The 18,048-nt window shown below is 35.7% G+C and overlaps 2 protein-coding genes across 5 annotated transcripts; one reads left to right on the top strand and one right to left on the bottom strand.

Annotated features, from left to right (window-relative positions):
- Positions 1-740: 740 nt before the first annotated feature.
- LOC114311871 (Glutaredoxin family protein) lies at positions 741-16,953 on the bottom strand. 4 transcript variants are annotated; one of them, XR_014342848.1, is made up of 6 exons: positions 16,554-16,866; positions 15,089-15,162; positions 14,770-14,868; positions 14,521-14,659; positions 13,419-13,500; positions 741-1,028 (listed from the first exon to the last, which is right to left on the bottom strand). XR_014342848.1 is itself a non-coding variant. In XM_028258047.2 (4 exons), exons 1-4 carry the CDS (start codon positions 16,733-16,735, stop codon positions 14,604-14,606), a joined length of 411 nt encoding a protein of 136 aa, XP_028113848.2. In that variant the 5' UTR covers positions 16,736-16,953; the 3' UTR covers positions 14,312-14,603. The 4 variants fall into 4 exon arrangements, 1 of the variants encoding a protein (XP_028113848.2); XR_014342850.1 differs by lacking the exon at positions 13,419-13,500; XR_003646659.2 differs by lacking the exon at positions 741-1,028 and having other exon boundaries at positions 13,201-13,500.
- On the top strand, positions 7,009-8,545 carry LOC145822258 (zinc finger BED domain-containing protein RICESLEEPER 2-like). Its single transcript, XM_082918878.1, has 3 exons — positions 7,009-7,223; positions 7,336-8,014; positions 8,108-8,545. Exons 1-3 carry the CDS (start codon positions 7,009-7,011, stop codon positions 8,543-8,545), a joined length of 1,332 nt encoding a protein of 443 aa, XP_082775004.1.
- Positions 16,954-18,048: the final 1,095 nt, after the last annotated feature.

The raw sequence follows: 18,048 nt of genomic DNA, 5'->3' as shown, positions 1-18,048 counted from the left end.
AGGGAAATATCGTGTCCGAGTAGACTTTTAGTCCAAATCCTAATTATCTTAGCCATACACATGAGATTATTTACTTTTTTTAAGGGTACTCGGGCGAAAAATCCAATCTTGCATTTTTTATGCCCGAAAGTCCACATGCAACTTTATTATGTACGTAAGGACAAGCCTTTGCGAAATGACAAAAATACCCACATATATATATATATATATATACGTGGTTCCCAAATCAAATCCAAAACAAATCATTTTCTCACTCTCTCCCTATTTCTTTGCGCAACTCTCTCTCTCTATTCCTCTCTTTCTCTCTATATGCTTCCTTGAAGCCGCTAGCAACTTGGTGGTCCACGCTGCCGCTATTTCGAAGCCCTATATCAGAGCCCTATTGATCTGCTTATCGTAGACTCCTCTTCTGCCCAAATCAATGCCGGAGGTGACCCTCTCTAATCAATCTCTGTTGGCAAATCACATAGATCTATACCAATAACCACTGCATCACCAGTTCCTCACTGTTGATCTCCCTATTCTACCAATCTCTTTTATTTCTCTCTCTTTCACCACCGTCTGCTCATTGCTAACTCCTCTATCGCCAACGCCACCAACTCTCCAATTTGCCCGATCTGCTTCACATGGCTCGTATCTTGACCCAAACCCGCCCCTAAAAGTTTGGTTCATAATCGGCTAGTAATCACCCGATTACATACGACCTCATATAGAAAACAAATGTTTTTAATAATGGGGTCTTAAGCGAAAGCAAACATTATGTATAACGTTCATTGAGCAGTGCTTACATGATTAGGATAAACTCCCATATACATATCATGATTTCCAAACATAACCTATATACACTGGAGTCATCAACATTAAGTTTACATATTCACAAACCTGTTTGACAAAAACCAAACAGAAGACTTAATATAAAATATAACACCAAAAAAAAAAAAGAGACAAAAACTCTATCTTGGAGGCTTGGTATAACAGGTCCACATAGACAATTCCTAAGGCTGACTCTAAGGCGCCCTGCTAATCACCTATATACATATAAAATAGAGAGTGAGCGAAACTCAATGAGTAATAATAGTGCAAAGGATTAATATATGAGTTTGAACCATCGAACATATTTAACATAAACAACAAGTTTTCGGAAGTAAAAACGATCCATAGTTTTCTTTATATTCAAATTTGTCAATTGGTCTCGGGTCCAACATGTTACGGAACGACCTTGGGTCAAATCATACGGAACAACCTCAGGTCCAATTATACAAAATGGCCTCGGGCCCAAACATACAAAATAACCTTGGGTCCAATGTGCAAAACGACCTCGAGCCCACGTATAACAAAACGGCCTCAGGCCTAACATATGATAGAACGGCCTCAAACCCAACACATTACATTATACTGAAAACGAAACGACCTTGGGTCCACATATCATTTATTATAACATTCGTAAAACATTCCATTACATTCGTAAAGCATTCATCGAAATTCATTCATATCATAACATAAGGCAACTTCAGAAATCTAGATATACAACATTCATATCATTTTCAAAATATTAATTAAGAACATATTTATACAAACTTATTACTTACAGTGCTTTAGGCCTTGCGATAATCCCACGTGCAAGTGACCTACACTACATAGTACACATACGAATTCAATAGACAATTCAAACACTTTTCTTTTTATTCAATCACTTATTTCTCAATAGGTTTCTAGTTCTCTTCTAATTCTCCAGAAGGTCTAAATAAGTTCCAAACCATGTTCAGAAGGCCGGATAGATCAACAAAAACTGACAGAATTTTCCCTTGTTTCCTCACATGCGGATAGGGCTGCAACTCGGGTTTAGGAGTGCAACTCGGGTGGGCTCAACCCAAGCAACCCATGCCCAGCCCGAGTTTTTTTAGGGCTTAGGCAACAATATCTTGTAATCTGGATGGGCCTGGGCAGATTTTTGATGCCCGAATTATAATTCAGGCCAGGCCTAGGCAAAATCAGTGGCTAACCCGAGCAACCCAAACCCAAATTGCATTTAATATATTATATAAATTGTATAATTTATGTATAAATTAAATAGCCGGCCCTTAATTTTTTTATTTTTTTTGGGCTGTTCTTTGGCCCTTGGATTAGCATCTTTTATTTGGACTATTAGATTAAAATTTAAAAAAAAACCCTACCTAATCTATTCTTTTTTTCCCTCTCTCTCATACTCTCTTTTCATTTCTTCATGAGAGTTGAAGAACGACGGAGATACAAGGGCCACGAACACGAAGTGCAACCACCAACAATGACGCCACCCTTTTGATAAGCTTCGACGCCACACAAAACTGGCAGATCTCTCTCTGTGTTTGTATTTTTGGTCACTCGTTCGATTACCACTCAAAACCGATGGATCTATGAGTTTATAATTTTTTCTTAATAGATTTGCAAAATATGTTAATGTTAGTGAAATTTGTATATATATATATATATATATTTGTTTGGGTTAGTGAAATTTTGTGCTGAAGTGCCATACTCAACATTGTCTTGTTCTTGCATATGGTTTGTAAAAGTTCAACAAAATCATGCATCTTTGAGCTAAGTGTCAACATAAATTTCAGAACATAAACCTTACACTTTGGATCATTTACCATGTGTATTATTAAGAAATCAAGACAAAATGACATACCTGAATCCATTGATGAACGGTTAAACGAAAGCGTGATTATCAATGAACTCTTTGTTATTGATTATGTTATTGCCTTCTAATCCTTTCCCCTTTGGTGCCTTATGTTTCTCCTTGAGAGGATTTAGAAAGAAAAATGGCAGTGTTCTTATTTTTCCACTTAGGAAGGAATAGGGACCATAATCTTTTAAAGGTTGTAATTGGTTTTCAAAACTGAAAGGTTGTGGAAGTTCAAAAGGAATGAAAACCAACTTTAACCATTATTGGTTTTAATTTCTATTTATTGGTTTTCAAAACTGAAAGATTGTGGAAGTTCAAAAGGAATGAAAACCAACTTTAACCAATATGTTTTAACTTCTATTTCTGCCCCTCATAGAAATAGAAATTATACAACTAGTATCTACACATTAGGTCCATAACACATATACCCTTAAGCCTATTAACTAAATTGAATCACTTAAATTGTAGGCTTCTTATAAATGATAACACCACATTTAATTATGTGGTCCCATTGAGACATTATCTAACAATCTCCCACTGGACCACATATGTATCCTGAAAAACGTGCTTAATTTTAGTGAGCTCAGAAATTTGTTATCATAACTTGAAGGTATCCAAACAATCTTGTCCATTAACTATATTAATATAGGATCAAAGCGGTCTTCGTTACATCAATCGTAACTCGACCCACCAATGGTCACGTATACTAATACAGCTAAATGACATAGATCAATCATGGATGCGTAGCATGAAAATTACATGTGATGTGATCCATACATGCCTATTTCCAACTGGTCCTACTTAACTTTATTGAGATCAATACTTCACAATACGTAACAGAGCGTAATAAACTGAATATTTCATTTCTGCAGAAATTAATCTAATTACATAGATAAAACTCAAGGCTGACATAAAGCAGTAATATAAATACAAACTCCCACTAAACCAGAATGTTCTCAAATAGAACAACACCCATCTGAGCAGTGTGCTCATGAAAGACCTTGGGTGGTAGTCCCTTCGTAAGTGGATCCACTATCATGGAGTTTGTCTCAATGTGCTCTATGGAAATCTGTCCACTCTCCACTTATGAGAGTTGGAACTTTCCATGGCTTGACGAAAGTTGATTGGATCATCTTTCGACATTCCATTTTCTACCTTATGTTCCTGGAGATATACAATATTAGGGGTGTTCGCGGATCGGTTTTGTGCGGTTTGCGGTTCGGTTTTGACCCGCCCGCATCTATGCGGTTTGGGAAAAAGTCAACCCGCAACCGCCCGCAGTGCGGTTTGCGGTTTGTGCGGATAGGGTTTGCAAATGTGCGGGCGGTTGCGGGCGGTTTGCGGTTTACACTTTTTTCTTTAAAAATTAATTTTCGAGTTTTTTTTTCCCAGCGAATTTAGGCATCAGATTCATTTTATATATTTGTGATAACAATTTTTTGATGAGTTTACAAATAAAAATTGAATATCAATGCATTAAATGAAAGTACCCAAAACAAAGAGACCCTACACTAGCATTTTTGCCATGAAAAAAATGTATATCAATGCATTAAAGGTTGTACTCAATTAGAATTGCCAGTTCAGTAATCAATAATCAAACTATAAGTTCCATCGACCATTAGAAGGAAAATTTTATTAGGAAAAAGTGGATGAATCACCAATGAAAATCATATAAGAAACCAAGTTTAGGACTTGATAATTCTACGGCATTAAGAAAGTTGAGAAATACTTAAAAATAAGGATCCTAGTGTCATAGAGAATATAATGGTGCTCCTGTAAAAGTTACAAAGTTGATATATAAAAAATAATAATAATAATAATAATAATTAAAGTGCGGGCGGTTTTTGCGGGTTGCGGGTTTAAACCGCGACCCGCCCACAACCCGCAAATTTGTCATATTTCAAACCGCATCCGCCCGCATTATGTTTGCGAAACCGCCCATTTATATGCGGGTTGGGCGGATTGGGCGGTTTGAGCGGTTCGGATAAACCGTTGCCCACCCCTATACAATATAATCATCTGAAAATGCAAATCTCCTTTCTCTGGTGGATCGCCTTAATGGCACAGATTCTTGAGGTTGAGGTTGAGGTTGTAGAGTTTGTTCCTCAGGAACAATTACCTCATCTTGAATGGGGGTTTGAACTATATTATCTTGAACAACATTGTCTGGTTGAGGAGGATCCGAAATTACTTCTTGAGCAATGACAGGTATAGGAACCTGTGATTGGTCAAAAGTAGTAGTAGGAAGTGGGATTACTCTTGCTTCCTCCTCAAAGACAATGTCTCTAACTGGATTTCTCCCCCTAAACTCAACATCCTCAAAAAATGTTGCAATTACCTCATGTTCACATTAAGTAATTTAATGACAACATCTCAAGATACCTAGCACAACATTAATACCAAGCTTTTGGGTAGTGATATTAACTGTAAGTGGTATTCTTGTTATAATGATCAAACATTGACAATAAGTTATGTCAAATAACAAATCTATCTTTTGATGGATTTATTATTCACATTAGGTTTTCTTGACAATTGGCACATGTTTATCACCACAAAATGTGTGTGTAATTCTGCCAAGTCTTAATCATGTCTTTGGACCGATAAATACCCGCATGAGATACACAGACATGAACTTCAAAACATTCCATATAAAACAATCTAGACATGAGAGATCACTTTTGTGACATCTTGTTTGAATTGACTTATATTGAGAGTGTTAAAAAAATTAAATTTCTGTAGACGTCGTATGAAATTACATTAAATTTAAAGATTTCTAAATTTGTGACCCCGTATATGTTATATAATCTGCAGCAATACATATATAAATAGAATTGACGAGTCCAAAAACAAATAGTTTTTTTTTTATGATGTTCAAAATTAAACCGATCAAATCGCAAGATATATCTATATATATATAAATACATGATGTTCATCCATTTGAGAGAAAAAAAAAAAAAAACTGCCCACCGAATCATTTTACAATTCCAGAAACAGATTGCCATTTTCACAGAACAAAACAGGAAAAAACTGAATTTACATCCATAAGAAAATTCAGAATCTGATTCTAGGAAACTAAATAGAATGAATAAAACATATCAATTCTGATAAGACACATGATATGCATGCTCTGATACCAATTGTCAACATAAATTTCAGAACATAAACCTTACACTTTGGATCATTTACCATGTGTATTATCAAGAAATCAAGACAAAAAGACATACCTGAATCCATTGATGAACGGTTAAACGGAAGCGTGATTATCAATGAACTCTTTGTTATTGATTATGTTATTGCCTTCTAATCCTTTCCCCTTTGGTGCCTTATGTTTCTCCTTGAGAGGATTTAGAAAGAAAAATGGCAGTGTTCTTATTTTTCTACTTGGGAAGGAATAGGGACCATAACCTTTTAAAGGTTGTAATTGGTTTTCAAAACTGAAAGGTTGTGGAAGTTCAAAAGGAATGAAAATCAACTTTAACCATTATTGGTTTTAATTTCTATTTATTGGTTTTCAAAACTGAAAGGTTGTGGAAGTTCAAAAGGAATGAAAACCAACTTTAACCAATATGTTTTAATTTCTATTTCTGCCCCTCATAGAAATAGAAATTATACAACTAGTATCTACACATTAGGTCCATAACACATATACCCTTAAGCCTATTAGCTAAATTGAATCACTTAAATTGTAGGCTTCTTATAAATGATAACACCACATTTAATTATGTGGTCCCATTGAGACATTATCTAACACTAAGTTGCTTTCCAAAAGAAATCAGGAATATGTAACTGATTTATGTAGCTTGCTATATTCTTCTATCAGATGCACTCATATATTTGTTCCTCTCTGTGGTTGTTTCTTTCTTCTTCTTTGGGACTGACTTATTGGATTTCGTCTTTCTTCTTCCACTTTATTTCGTGTTCTCGGGTTTATGCCTGTGCTCTGCTTGTGTTTGATTCCAAGTTGATATATATATATATATATTATTCAGTAAATTTTTATTTTTTGTGTTTCTTTGGTTATGTTATGCATATGATTAGATAAAGAAGATGATTAGCAGCTTCTGATTTATTTGGTGGCCATATTTATTTATTTGTTTGTAAATATCATCATATTTCTTTTTTCAGTATAGAGGAAGCTCTTGCAAGATTGTATGTCAGAGATGGTGAGGGAAACTAATGGAGCAAAGAACAAAGAGGAAGATCCAGTTGGGGGTGGTGCAAACCAAAGGAAGTTAAGCAGCGCAAGAAATCATATAAATCTAAGTCTCTAGTGTGGAATCATTTTACAAAGATTATACAAACTAATGAGAGTAAAGTAGAATGAGCAAATTGCAACTATTGTGGACATGAATTTGCTTGTCCAACACCTTAAGCAATGCTTTTATTATGACAGTAATAAGGACCTAACCCAACAACATTTGTCTTTCTCCTCAACAGTTGATAGTCAAGCTCAAATTATGAATTGGAAATTTGATCAAGAACATTGTCGTAGGGAACTTGCTTGTATGATTATCATTGATGAACTACCTCTTAGTTTTGTGGAGAAAGAGGATTTTAAAAGGTTTGTGAATGCCTTGCAACCAAGATTTCACATTGTCTCAATAACCACAATCAACAATGATTCCATAGAAATTTATAATTTTGAAAGGAAACTTTTGAAAGCAACCTTTCAGAGTTCAGCTTCATGAGTTTGTCTCACCACAGATTTGTGGACTTCCATTCAAAACCTTGGGTACATGTGTCTCACAACACATTACATTGATATTGATCGGAAGTTACAAAAAAAAAATTATCAATTTTCATGTTCTTCCAACTTCACATCGTGGTGAGGTAATTCCACAAGCTGTGGAAACATGCTCACTAGAGTGGCAATTGGAAAAATTAGGCACACTTACGATAGATAACGCAAGCCCCAATGATGTGGCAGCTTTAAGTTTAAAAAGGAAGCTTGTTAAGGGGGATGGGTTGTTATTGAATGGTGATTTTTTTCATGTGAGGCGTTTTGCTCATATTCTAAATCTAATTTTGAGGAATGGAATTGAGGAGGCTAAGAGTTCAATATTGGTTTTTAGAGATTATGTGAAATATGTGAGGAGTTTCCCATCTCAATTGCAGTTGTGCAAAAAATGTGCCAAGGAGGACAGAGTTTTGGGTAAGAGGGCTTTGTGTTTAGACGTACAAATGCAATGGAATTCAACTAATATCATGTTAAACAATGCAATTGAATATCAAATAGTATTTGAGAGATTGGAGGATAGGGATGTGTATTTCAAAATCGAGGTTAAGAATGTTATGACGGAGGAGGATTGGATGACAGTTAAAAGTCTTCATAAGTTCCTTGAGAACTTTTATGTAATAACAAAGCCTGTCTCTGGTTCCAAGTATGTGACTTCTAATTTTTTCTTTCTTAAGACTAATTGGATTCAAACTCTCCTCTTGAGTTAGGCAAATCATGAGAACGAGTTCTTTTCTAACATGGCCATGAAAATGAAATTGAAGTTTGAGAAGTATTGTAACATCCAGAAGATTAATCCTTTGTTGATTGTTGTTATGGTTTTAGATCCACGTAATAAGTTGAAGTATGTTAAGTTTTCTTTCACAAGGTATTATTCCATTAGTGATGTTGATGCTATGATTGAAAAAGTGAAGCTTATTATGAAGCAACTTCAAGAACATTACTCCTCCTCTGTGTTAGAATCTATGAAAAATGTGGGTGTCTATAAAGGTGGAAATGATGTTACAATGGATGATCTGGGGATTTCAAGTGTTGGGGTTGATATGCATAAACAAGATTGGCATCAATTCTTGAAAGTTGAAGAAACTATGGTGATTAAATCCAAGTTTGATCGTTATTTGGAAGATAGGGTTGAAGAGGAATTCTAACACTTTGACATTTTAGCTTGGGGGAAAATGAAAGCTTCTACATATTGTGTGTTTTGTCTTATAGCACGTGATATTTTATCCATTCCTATATCAATTGTTGCTTCAGAATCCGCATTTAATACCGGGGGTCAAGTACTTGATCAATTTCACAGTTCTTTAACGCCTAAAATTGTGGAGGCTTTGATTTGTGGACAAGATTGGTTAAAGAGTTCATCAAGTCTAATTGATGTTGAAGAAAAATTAGAGGATCTTGAGAAACTAGAGTCAAGCAAGTTAGTCTTTACACTTGTCCTTTGTTTTTAATTTACAAATCTTATTATATTATCTCAAGTATTTTAATTTTCGCAACTATAACGGATGAAATTGATACTCTTTCTATATCAAGTTTAAGTAATGTTTGAAAGAAATTTTACCGCAAGACAAGAATAATTTAATATTTCATTTGATTTGTATTATTTTATTTGAGTTATTTGTAATTATGTTCTTTTTTTTTAGGATTTGGTTGCATTGAGATGAAGATGTGAAGATCAAAATATGAAATTTCTGTTGGATTGAAGTTTCAACTGTACTGCTACTTGGATCACTTCTTTTTATTTTGTTGTTTTCAGTTTATGTTTGTCATGTCAACTTTATGATATTTTACTTTTGTATGTAGTAGTGTTTGTGGATGGGATGTTGTTTAAGTTTGTTGTATGGACTAATGGACTTATATATGGAATAATGAAGCACTGTTAGTTGTATGGAATAATGAAGCACTGTTTGTTGCCTTGTGAAATTTACTTTTATATGTAGCAGTGTTTGTGGCTGGGATAATGTTTAAGTTTGTTGTATAGACTAATGGACTTATGTATATAATGAAGCACTGTTTGTTGTATGGAAAAATTTAGAAACTATTTGTTGCCTTGTGAAATTCGGGCAATTTGGGCTAACTTGAGTTCAAATTATGAAGCTTGGTCCGGGCTTGGGCAGCCATGCTCGGGTTGGTGGTCAGGCTTGGGCACTGCCAAACACAATTCGGGTTGGGCTTGGGTAAACCTCCAAGCCGACCAAACCCGCCTGAATTACACCCCTACGTGCGGAAGATCCTTACCACATGTGTGGAAGGTGCCACACTTACGGGCCACATGTGCAATTAAAACAGTGTGTCACGCTCTGCTCTACCCTGTATTTCGCACTTGTAGGGCTCACAGCCGCATGTGCGGTTCTGGGTAATTTCAGGTAGTCCGAAGTCAGTCCAAAATTCAAGCTTTCAAACTCATTTTTGGGCCCAAAATCATGCAAAATTACTTCAAAAACATGATATACAAACATAGGTAAAGTGTAATTCAAGCTCAATTGAATTAAATCTTGCTTTAATTTCCAAAATCGAACTTCCAATTTCATGATTTCATGCTTACCTTCATTTTCTTTCAAATGTTTATCACAAATATTTATGCACTTTCGGTTTTTGGTGCCTCTAAAGGCTTTCAATTTTCAGTTCAAAGTTGTAATTTCAACAGGTTTTCCTACGGACAACAGATATAATGTCAAATTCATATAAATCACACAATTAAACATGCAATTTCACATCAAACACATAATGATATACACAATTAGGGAAGTAAAGCATAATACGGAATATGGTTATCACAACTCGAATCTCACTACCCATGCCCGTTGTGTTGCTAGATCCTTGTCGTAGCTCAGTGTTAAAAGTGCGGTGAGTGTCCAGCGATCTTCGGCGATAGTTGAGAGCCTCGAGTGAGGTTAAAGAAAGGAAGAGAGAGTTGATCTCTACTTCCTGGTTACTTTCTCTGCTTTGCTAAGCTCATGTAGCTCTGTTCCATGAGTTGTCAACACTCACAAATTCACAAGTCTATTATTCTATCTTACTCTATTATAATTATATATATTGTTTTGTTTTGATTTAGTGATCTTTAATAAGTTGTGTTAATTATTATTCTCTTCGATTTAAGACATTTCTATTGCAGATTAACCACCACTGATGCCCTATTTGGAGTTTTCTTCTTGGAACATTTCTAGATCTACGTAATACTAATGTGTGGAAGCTAAATGATTTTGTGTTTGGTTGCTTATAGAAGCCCTGTTTGGTAGGGCTTATTTTTAGCTTATTTCAGCTTTTAACTTAATTTAAGCTATTTTGATGTGTTTGGTTTAGCTTAACAACACAACTTATAGCTTTTTGTAAGTCAAAAATCAACTTATTCTTTGAGTGGGAGAGAAGAAGCTTAATTTATAAGTCAAAAATCAGCTTATGTTCACAGTTCTAAGCTATAAGCTATTAAGGTATAAGCTATAATCACTTTCCCACAGCTCTACCAAACGGGGCCAGAAATTGAAAGAAGTGAATCTCTCTCTCTCTCTCTCTCTCTCTGTGTGTGTGTAAGATATTTATTTATTTATTTATTTATTTGTTGAATCTGGCTTCTTCTTGTATGTATGTATGAGTTGATGATGATGAGTCTGATTGCCTGGTTTTTGTTCTTCCTCAATTTTTCACATCTCCTGCTTGTTGTAGGTGCATTGATTGAAGATTTTCAATTAGATAGGTTGAGAGTTCCATTAGTACAAATAGGTTGAACATTCCATTAGTATAGATAGATTGAAAATTCCATTTTCCACCTCTCACCCTATCTGTGTATGTACTAGAATTTGAATAGATAAAGAGAGAAAATTTGAACATACAAAAAAATTGAACAAATAAATTTTTTAAACAGAGAAAAAATTGAACATATAAAAAAAAATTTGAGCAAATAGAAAATATTTGATAGAAAATATTTTGAACAGATAGTCAAAAAAATTAAATATATAGAAAATAATTTGAATAGATAGATATAAATTTGAACAGATAATCAATAACAATCAATAGATAAAAAAAAAAGTCAGCATATAAGGGTTGATTTGGCATCCTTCAAAAAAAGTCAAAAAGTTACTAAAAAAGTTAAAAATTATCACTATTCACCAAAAAAAATATAAAAAAATTAATTTTACACCAAAAAAAAAAATACAACCCACTTCTCACGTGAGTTATACTTTAGCTGACTTTGGTTGGACAAAGAGAACAAGCGGGTGCACAAACAAGACGGTGCTGTTCGGCCCGTAAAGGCCCATCACGGATCCCGTTTTGATAATTTGAACCGTTCAATGTGTAAAACTCGTAGTACTACATGTTTGTAAAAAATCACGTTGATCGGATATCGCTCTATATGATCAAATCAGTTTGGTATAAAAAAAAATGAATGGTATTATAGTTAACGGTTGACAAAAACTAATCTGATCAGATAGCTATCAATATCCGATCAACGTAATTTTTTATAAGCATATAGTACTCGACGAGTTCTACACATTGAACAGTTTTAATTAGTAAAACGGGACCCATGGTGAGCCCCCACATGCCGAACAATACCGTCCAATTCAATGCCCGAAAAAAAGGCAAGCATCTCCTATACACTACTCTGCTCAACGCTGCCACTGTACTGCCCACCGTATTGCCTACTCGCCAAAAAACTTCTCCTATACACTAATTTATTCAATTTTTTAATATATATTTTTTCGTAAAAAGTCAAAAAATTATCTCAAATAACCATCTTTTTTCCCTCAACTTTTTAGTCCAAAAAGTCCAAAAGTACACTTATTTAGAACATCTCAAACAACCCCTAAATTAATGAGTAAAATTAAAAACAAAACGTCTTGTAAAACCAACTAAAGGACTTATCACCAAACTATTTCACAAAAAGTAAACTTCTCACAAATAAAAAATATTCACTGAAACTAATAAATTATACCTCCCATATCAATAAAATTGTTTAAAATTAAAGAAATTTTTAAAGCTTCAATGTCATAGTAGTTATAGATCATTAATTTTAAATTTTGATGGTGTTGGAATCTTATGGAATGCACAGTACCCCTCACGCTGGAGAAGTTATTAGTTGGCTGTGGAATACAATCACTTGGCGTCCCAGGTATACTCTCATGCTAGAGAAGTTAATAGTTGGTTTTGGAATACAATCACTTGGCATCCAGGTATGTTTTAATCGGCAGAATGATAAAATTTATAATTTTATATTAAATGATTGAAAAAGATAAGAAAACATAAATATTTATAATTAACTAGAATATAATCATGTCCATCCTGGACCCACCAATAATTTTTTCTCAAAGCTGTGACTGAATCTGCCCATTAAGAAGAGACAGGACCCTTGTCATTTCATTCAATCATTCTCCTTCAAATATAACGAAATTACAAAACAAAAATTATTAAACTCCTGATATACATTTGTTGTGTGGGTAGAAAGAGATGAATTAGGATCCTCTCCACGGTCACTCTCCTTGTCTCCCTATTTACAATGGCAAAAACATATTCTAAGATGATCTAATGGTTCAAATCTGACTATTTAATTATTATTTTTTTAAATAGCTAAATTTGGGTTCTACCGTTGCAAATAAGAAGATAAAGAGAGAGACCAAGGAGAGAATCTAAACTGAGATGAGTTAACTATTTGTAATTGTACTTGCTGTGCCCGATCCGTAATTATAAGATTTTGAGCTATGACTTTAAAATGACAAATGTATAAAAATTAAAAAATAAAATAAAAAACTACTTTTTAACAAGTGAGTAACCCTAAGGAATAATGCAACATCAACAGAGTAAGATGTAGGTGAAACCCCAACGAATAAAGAAGCTGACCACCACAAAAGCTTACAAAGACTAGATATCACACAAAGACCCAACAGCAAACAATGCAACATCAACAGACAAAAAGAAGAAAAGGAAAAGCCAGAAAATTAGCCACAACAGAGTAACAAATTTAAAGGAGCAATCGCAATTCACAACAAGAGATTCAAGTGGGAATAAGACACGATCAAAGCGAACCTGATGAAGCACTACCCCACAATCCCATTCGTCCGATGAGAATCAAAGCTCTTCAAAAAAGCTGATTTTATGATACACACTCCTACAAAGATGTGTACAAACGGCCTTAATTACAACTTCCAAGTGGTGGTCAAATCAAAGCGGGGTCTAACTATGGTCAGATCAAAATGGAAGCAGACTTGGTTACAAATTACAGTATAGTGTTTTTGGTTATGTTCCAAAATAGTTTTGGTAATAACCCAAAGTAGTATGGTATGCACCCAAAAGGTGGGTGTATTATAAAGAAAACAGGTAGCCTACACAAACCCAAGTTGATAGCTTAGAAACATGAGATGAAACTCAACATAAAAAGAGCCAACGTGAGAGCAATTAAATGTGGTAAACAAAGACACCAAACAAAAAGAATAGAAGGCAAGACAATCAAATTCAGATGATTCGGACTTAGAAAATAGAGTTCGGGAATACCAAAAAAATAGTAGATGTCATGGTTTAACTCAGACAGACGAATCCGAGAATGAAAAAGAGAGATGGAAGAATGGACCAGATGGCCAAGATGGGAGCATCTACAGATGCACATGATAGCTGTGTAATGTAACTGCAGGTACAGACTAACTACCTTGTTTGGACAAATAAGAGAAAGCATTGAGGAGGGGGGGGGGGGGGGGGGGGGGGGGGGGGGGGGGGAGAGGCACTGCAAAGCATTTTGAACATCGTGAGAGGCATTGCCCTGAGGAAGCCCCAACCTGTCTGGTCCCACTCCCTGAGGGTTACAAGAGAGAGACTCAGCAGGTGGCCTAAAAGCTGAGAGATCTCTGCTAACAGCCTGACAATTCAGATCCAAGAATCATGGGCTCTCTCATTTTCTAGCTCTCAATATCCATAAGATATTTATATGTTGCTTGAAAGTTGCATGAATGTCATATTGCAATCAAAAGGAAAATACAGAACTGTGGCAATTTGCAATATGTATTTACATGTCTCCACATTCAAATTAGTATATGATATGCATTCCCAACAATTTGTCAAAAGCTTCTGTTTTCAATTAAAAGAAGCAAAGTCAAACCCTAAATCAACATGAATTGTCAAGGACGCAACAAATTACCTTCAGGCTCCAAATTTTTATCGCTGGTTGTAGAAAAATATAAGATGCTGACTTCCGGAGTTTTCTCATATTACAGTATTTCATCAACCTTTGCTAAGAAGGTTCTGCAACTGACCATTCTGGACAGCAGTTTTGAGATCTGAATTACAACAGAACATAATGAGAAAACAGTGTCATGTCAATGGAAAGTCTTGATAGAAATCCCAGGAAGAGAATGAAAACACAAAATTCTATGGGCAGAGAACTAACCATCAGAGCCTCCAACATGTTTACCATTAACAAACACTTGCGGGACAGTGTGTTGGCCCACCTGATCTAGAAGGACATCCTGAATTTTATACCCATCATCTACACAATCCCACATAATCATGATAACAGAATCACTTCAAAACAGAGCCAGATTATATTTAAAAAACTAACGAAAGGAAGTTGTAAACCACCATCACCACCACGAAAAAGAAAAAAATAAATAAAAAAAAAAGCAAGCAAGCAAACAAATAGAGAACACACACAGAATAAATGCCACTCACATATTTGTTATAATGAACACAACTTGGATAAGAAGTACCTCGCAGATCAAGCTCCACAACAAAAGGTTTCTCATTTAGTTCACTGAATATACGTTTGGCTCGCAGGGAATACCTGGACAAATAACAGGCAAGTTATGCCTTGTTGTAATCAGAAATATGGGATTCATTGACATCAAGGAATGCTGTAGAATTTGTTATTTGACAAAAAGTCACAAGTGAATGTGAATCCATATGTAGCCAAACGCAAATAGTTGGCATAAACCTTGTAGAGACTAAGAAAGAGAGAGCAACAGGGAATGCGAGGACAATTCTGCATCAATACCCCAGTTTGATGGGCAATTCACCAGGAAAGATAAATATCACATAAACATGATGGGAAAAAAAAAAAAAAAAAAAAGAAAGAAAAGAAAGGAGCTACAATTACATTTGTTTCGACAATGAATCTTCTAAAAAATTATATTTTTTTTTGGGCAAGTAATCTCATAAATTATAAAATATCCAACATATCTTCTTTCCCTGAACACAATGAGACTCCAATAAAGTCACTTCACCGCCCTCATCTGCATGGCAACTTCTCATGAGAAATAAAGTTTACTCACTCCCGCCATTCCAAAGCAAGCCATGTTGGTTTTGGTTGTTGAGCATGTATCAATGTGAGTACATGTTGGCAGCTATGATGGTGAGAGATAGCATAGCAGTGACAACACCTAGCACTACTCCGAGAGAGTGGTGAGTGGAAATGGATGTTGTGTTGCAGCCACTGACTGTTGCTTTTGGGATTAGTGAAATATTCTTGTTAGAGGTGTAGGGGCTGGGACGATGGTGGTATGGTTAATTGGTGGAAGGATAGTTGTAGTGTAGCTGTTGCCATGGTGTACTTTCGCCATGGTAACATAACAGTAGCATAACAGAAGTGATTAGAGTTTACAGCAAATATGAGAAGTGGAGGCGGGCAATAATGATTGGAATGCATAACAAGTACATTTAAATCTGACAAATAAAACAAGTAAATATTAAGGTTACTAACAAGATTTATTAATTTTCCTTTTCTTTCACTACAGGTTGTAAGCAAAGTCATTACTTCAATCCGACGAAAATGAGGCAACATGTTTTTAGCACGGGGTAGCTACACTCCAGTGAAGTCTGTGGTACAACAAGTAAATTCCAGTATCAATTTGTAATAAATAAATGATCTGTGAGCAGGTCACCTTTCATAATTCGGTCCGTTCATTTTTTAAGATTATTCATGAAAAAAAATCAAATTGATCCCACAATCCATACAATTTTATCAGATTTACAAAATTATATATGATGCTCACTAAAATTCATATCCGAGAGGCAATTAGGAAATGAAAACCCTAATCATAGGGGCCAGGATTTTGCATTATATCTAGAATTGAAGAGTTAAAGACATAGCAACAGTTATTTTCGACTAATTAGAGATTGAAACAAAACCAATTACCAGAATTGGGAGAGAGAGAGAGAGAGAGAGAGAGAGAGTACGGGCAATAAGATTTGGAGAAGATGGCAATCTTGTTGGAGTAGATAACGTTCTGCACGAAAGCTGTTGCTGAATTGGAGGCTAGGGCTTGTTTTGGTCCACTATTCAACACCAACAGTATAAACACGATTAGTGTCGTTCTTGCAACAACCCTAACCCTAGTGAGCTTATCATACAGCACCATCTTCGTCTCTCTCTCTCTCTCTCTCTCGTTCTGTGTGCGTAAGTATTTGAAAATTTCCGACAAAGGGTCAGTCGGGCTTCAAGGAAATCTTTCCAGGTCTAAAATATGATCAGTACCTTCAATATAAATTCATAAATTTAATTTCTATTATATCTTAATATAAATTTATTAATAAAGATAATACATATTAAATTTTAAAATTTTTTTCATAATACACCCTAATGAATTATTCTTATTCAAATCTCTATATCTTTTTTCTGAAGAGATCAAAGTTATTTCTTGTTCTTCTTCCTCCTCCTCTTCTTCTTCTTCTTCCTCCCTCCAAAACTTTAATCCACTCCATCTGTACAGGGAGAAAATATTTGTCGCTCTCCATACTCCTTGTGTCCAAGCCTCGTGTAACGTCACTTAACCTGAGAACAGAAAGATGGTGAGCTGCCCGACGGTGTACTGCTAGATAAACCCTCCGACGATCAAGTTAGCACACTTAGAGAAGAAGAGAGAAGGCAGAGCACTTTCTAGATGGTGAGAGTATATCAAAAATAGCTTACCTTTAACGGTTGCATGCTCCTCTTTTTCAAAGTTGGCCATGCAGTCTTAGAGATTATGGGCGCACTACTTCTGTTGTCCTTCTTTGGACAGATGGATGTGCTCCATTTTATACTTCTTACACGTGTAAAAACCAAAACCTCCAAACAGTGTTTGTCGCACCACCAAATGGCATTGACGCATACCAGGAGTAGATTTATCTCTTCTCTTTATTGGTTCACGTGGAACACCCAACCGAGCTATTACTTGCAAACCACAAACGTTACATCGACTTCTTATATGCTGGGTAGAACCTAACCAGACTATCAGATGCGGCGCGCTCAGCCAAAGCCTCAATCACTCGACACCAACCGAAGGTAAAAGCACTATGTGGCATCTCAGCTGCACATCGCGTTCCTCCGAACGGTATGCCGCGTTGGTAGTAGCCCAAACAGGTTATAGTTCGGTCGTCATATGACTCTGCTGCCTTGGACTTCCACGTTGGGCCAATTCTGCCCGCCAATCGGAGGGCCAACTCTACCGCATTTGGCTGACATGATACTTTGAGTAGGGTATAGCTTAGCCTAACGCATCTCGGATAACCTCAGTCTCACACTAGCACTGTATTGACAGCAGACCTAGTCTGGCCCAATGATGCGTCTTAGGTTCTCACTTGGCCCAACAATACATTCCGTCCTATCTCAGCTCGGCCACACCGTTTGGCACAAATCTCCCTCTTAATTGCCCGTTAATCTCATCCGAGATGAACGTGAGTGGGATTACCT

This window comes from Camellia sinensis, chromosome 1 (genome assembly GCF_055761805.1).
Source record: "Camellia sinensis isolate YWXY chromosome 1, ASM5576180v1, whole genome shotgun sequence".
Lineage (NCBI taxonomy): Eukaryota > Viridiplantae > Streptophyta > Magnoliopsida > Ericales > Theaceae > Camellia > Camellia sinensis.
The sequence above is the reverse complement of the archived record's forward strand: the minus strand, read 5'-3'. Positions and strand labels throughout refer to the sequence as shown.

What these genes read in the sequence shown, in the direction of transcription:
- LOC145822258 (XM_082918878.1), top strand. Translation starts at nt 7,009, where the DNA reads ATGAATTTGCTTGTCCAACACCTTAAGCAATGCTTTTATTATGACAGT. An exon ending in GAGAAAGAGGATTTTAAAAG is followed by an intron (nt 7,224 to 7,335) that starts GTTTGTGAATGC and finishes GCAACCTTTCAG; the next exon opens with AGTTCAGCTTCATGAGTTTG. An exon ending in AGTTCCTTGAGAACTTTTAT is followed by an intron (nt 8,015 to 8,107) that starts GTAATAACAAAG and finishes CTCTTGAGTTAG; the next exon opens with GCAAATCATGAGAACGAGTT.
- LOC114311871 (XM_028258047.2), bottom strand. Translation starts at nt 16,735, where the DNA reads ATGGTGCTGTATGATAAGCTCACTAGGGTTAGGGTTGTTGCAAGAACG. An exon ending in TTCTCCAAATCTTATTGCCC is followed by an intron (nt 15,163 to 16,553) that starts GTACTCTCTCTC and finishes TTATTTGTCCAG; the next exon opens with GTATTCCCTGCGAGCCAAAC. An exon ending in ACATGTTGGAGGCTCTGATG is followed by an intron (nt 14,660 to 14,769) that starts GTTAGTTCTCTG and finishes GTTGTAATTCAG; the next exon opens with ATCTCAAAACTGCTGTCCAG.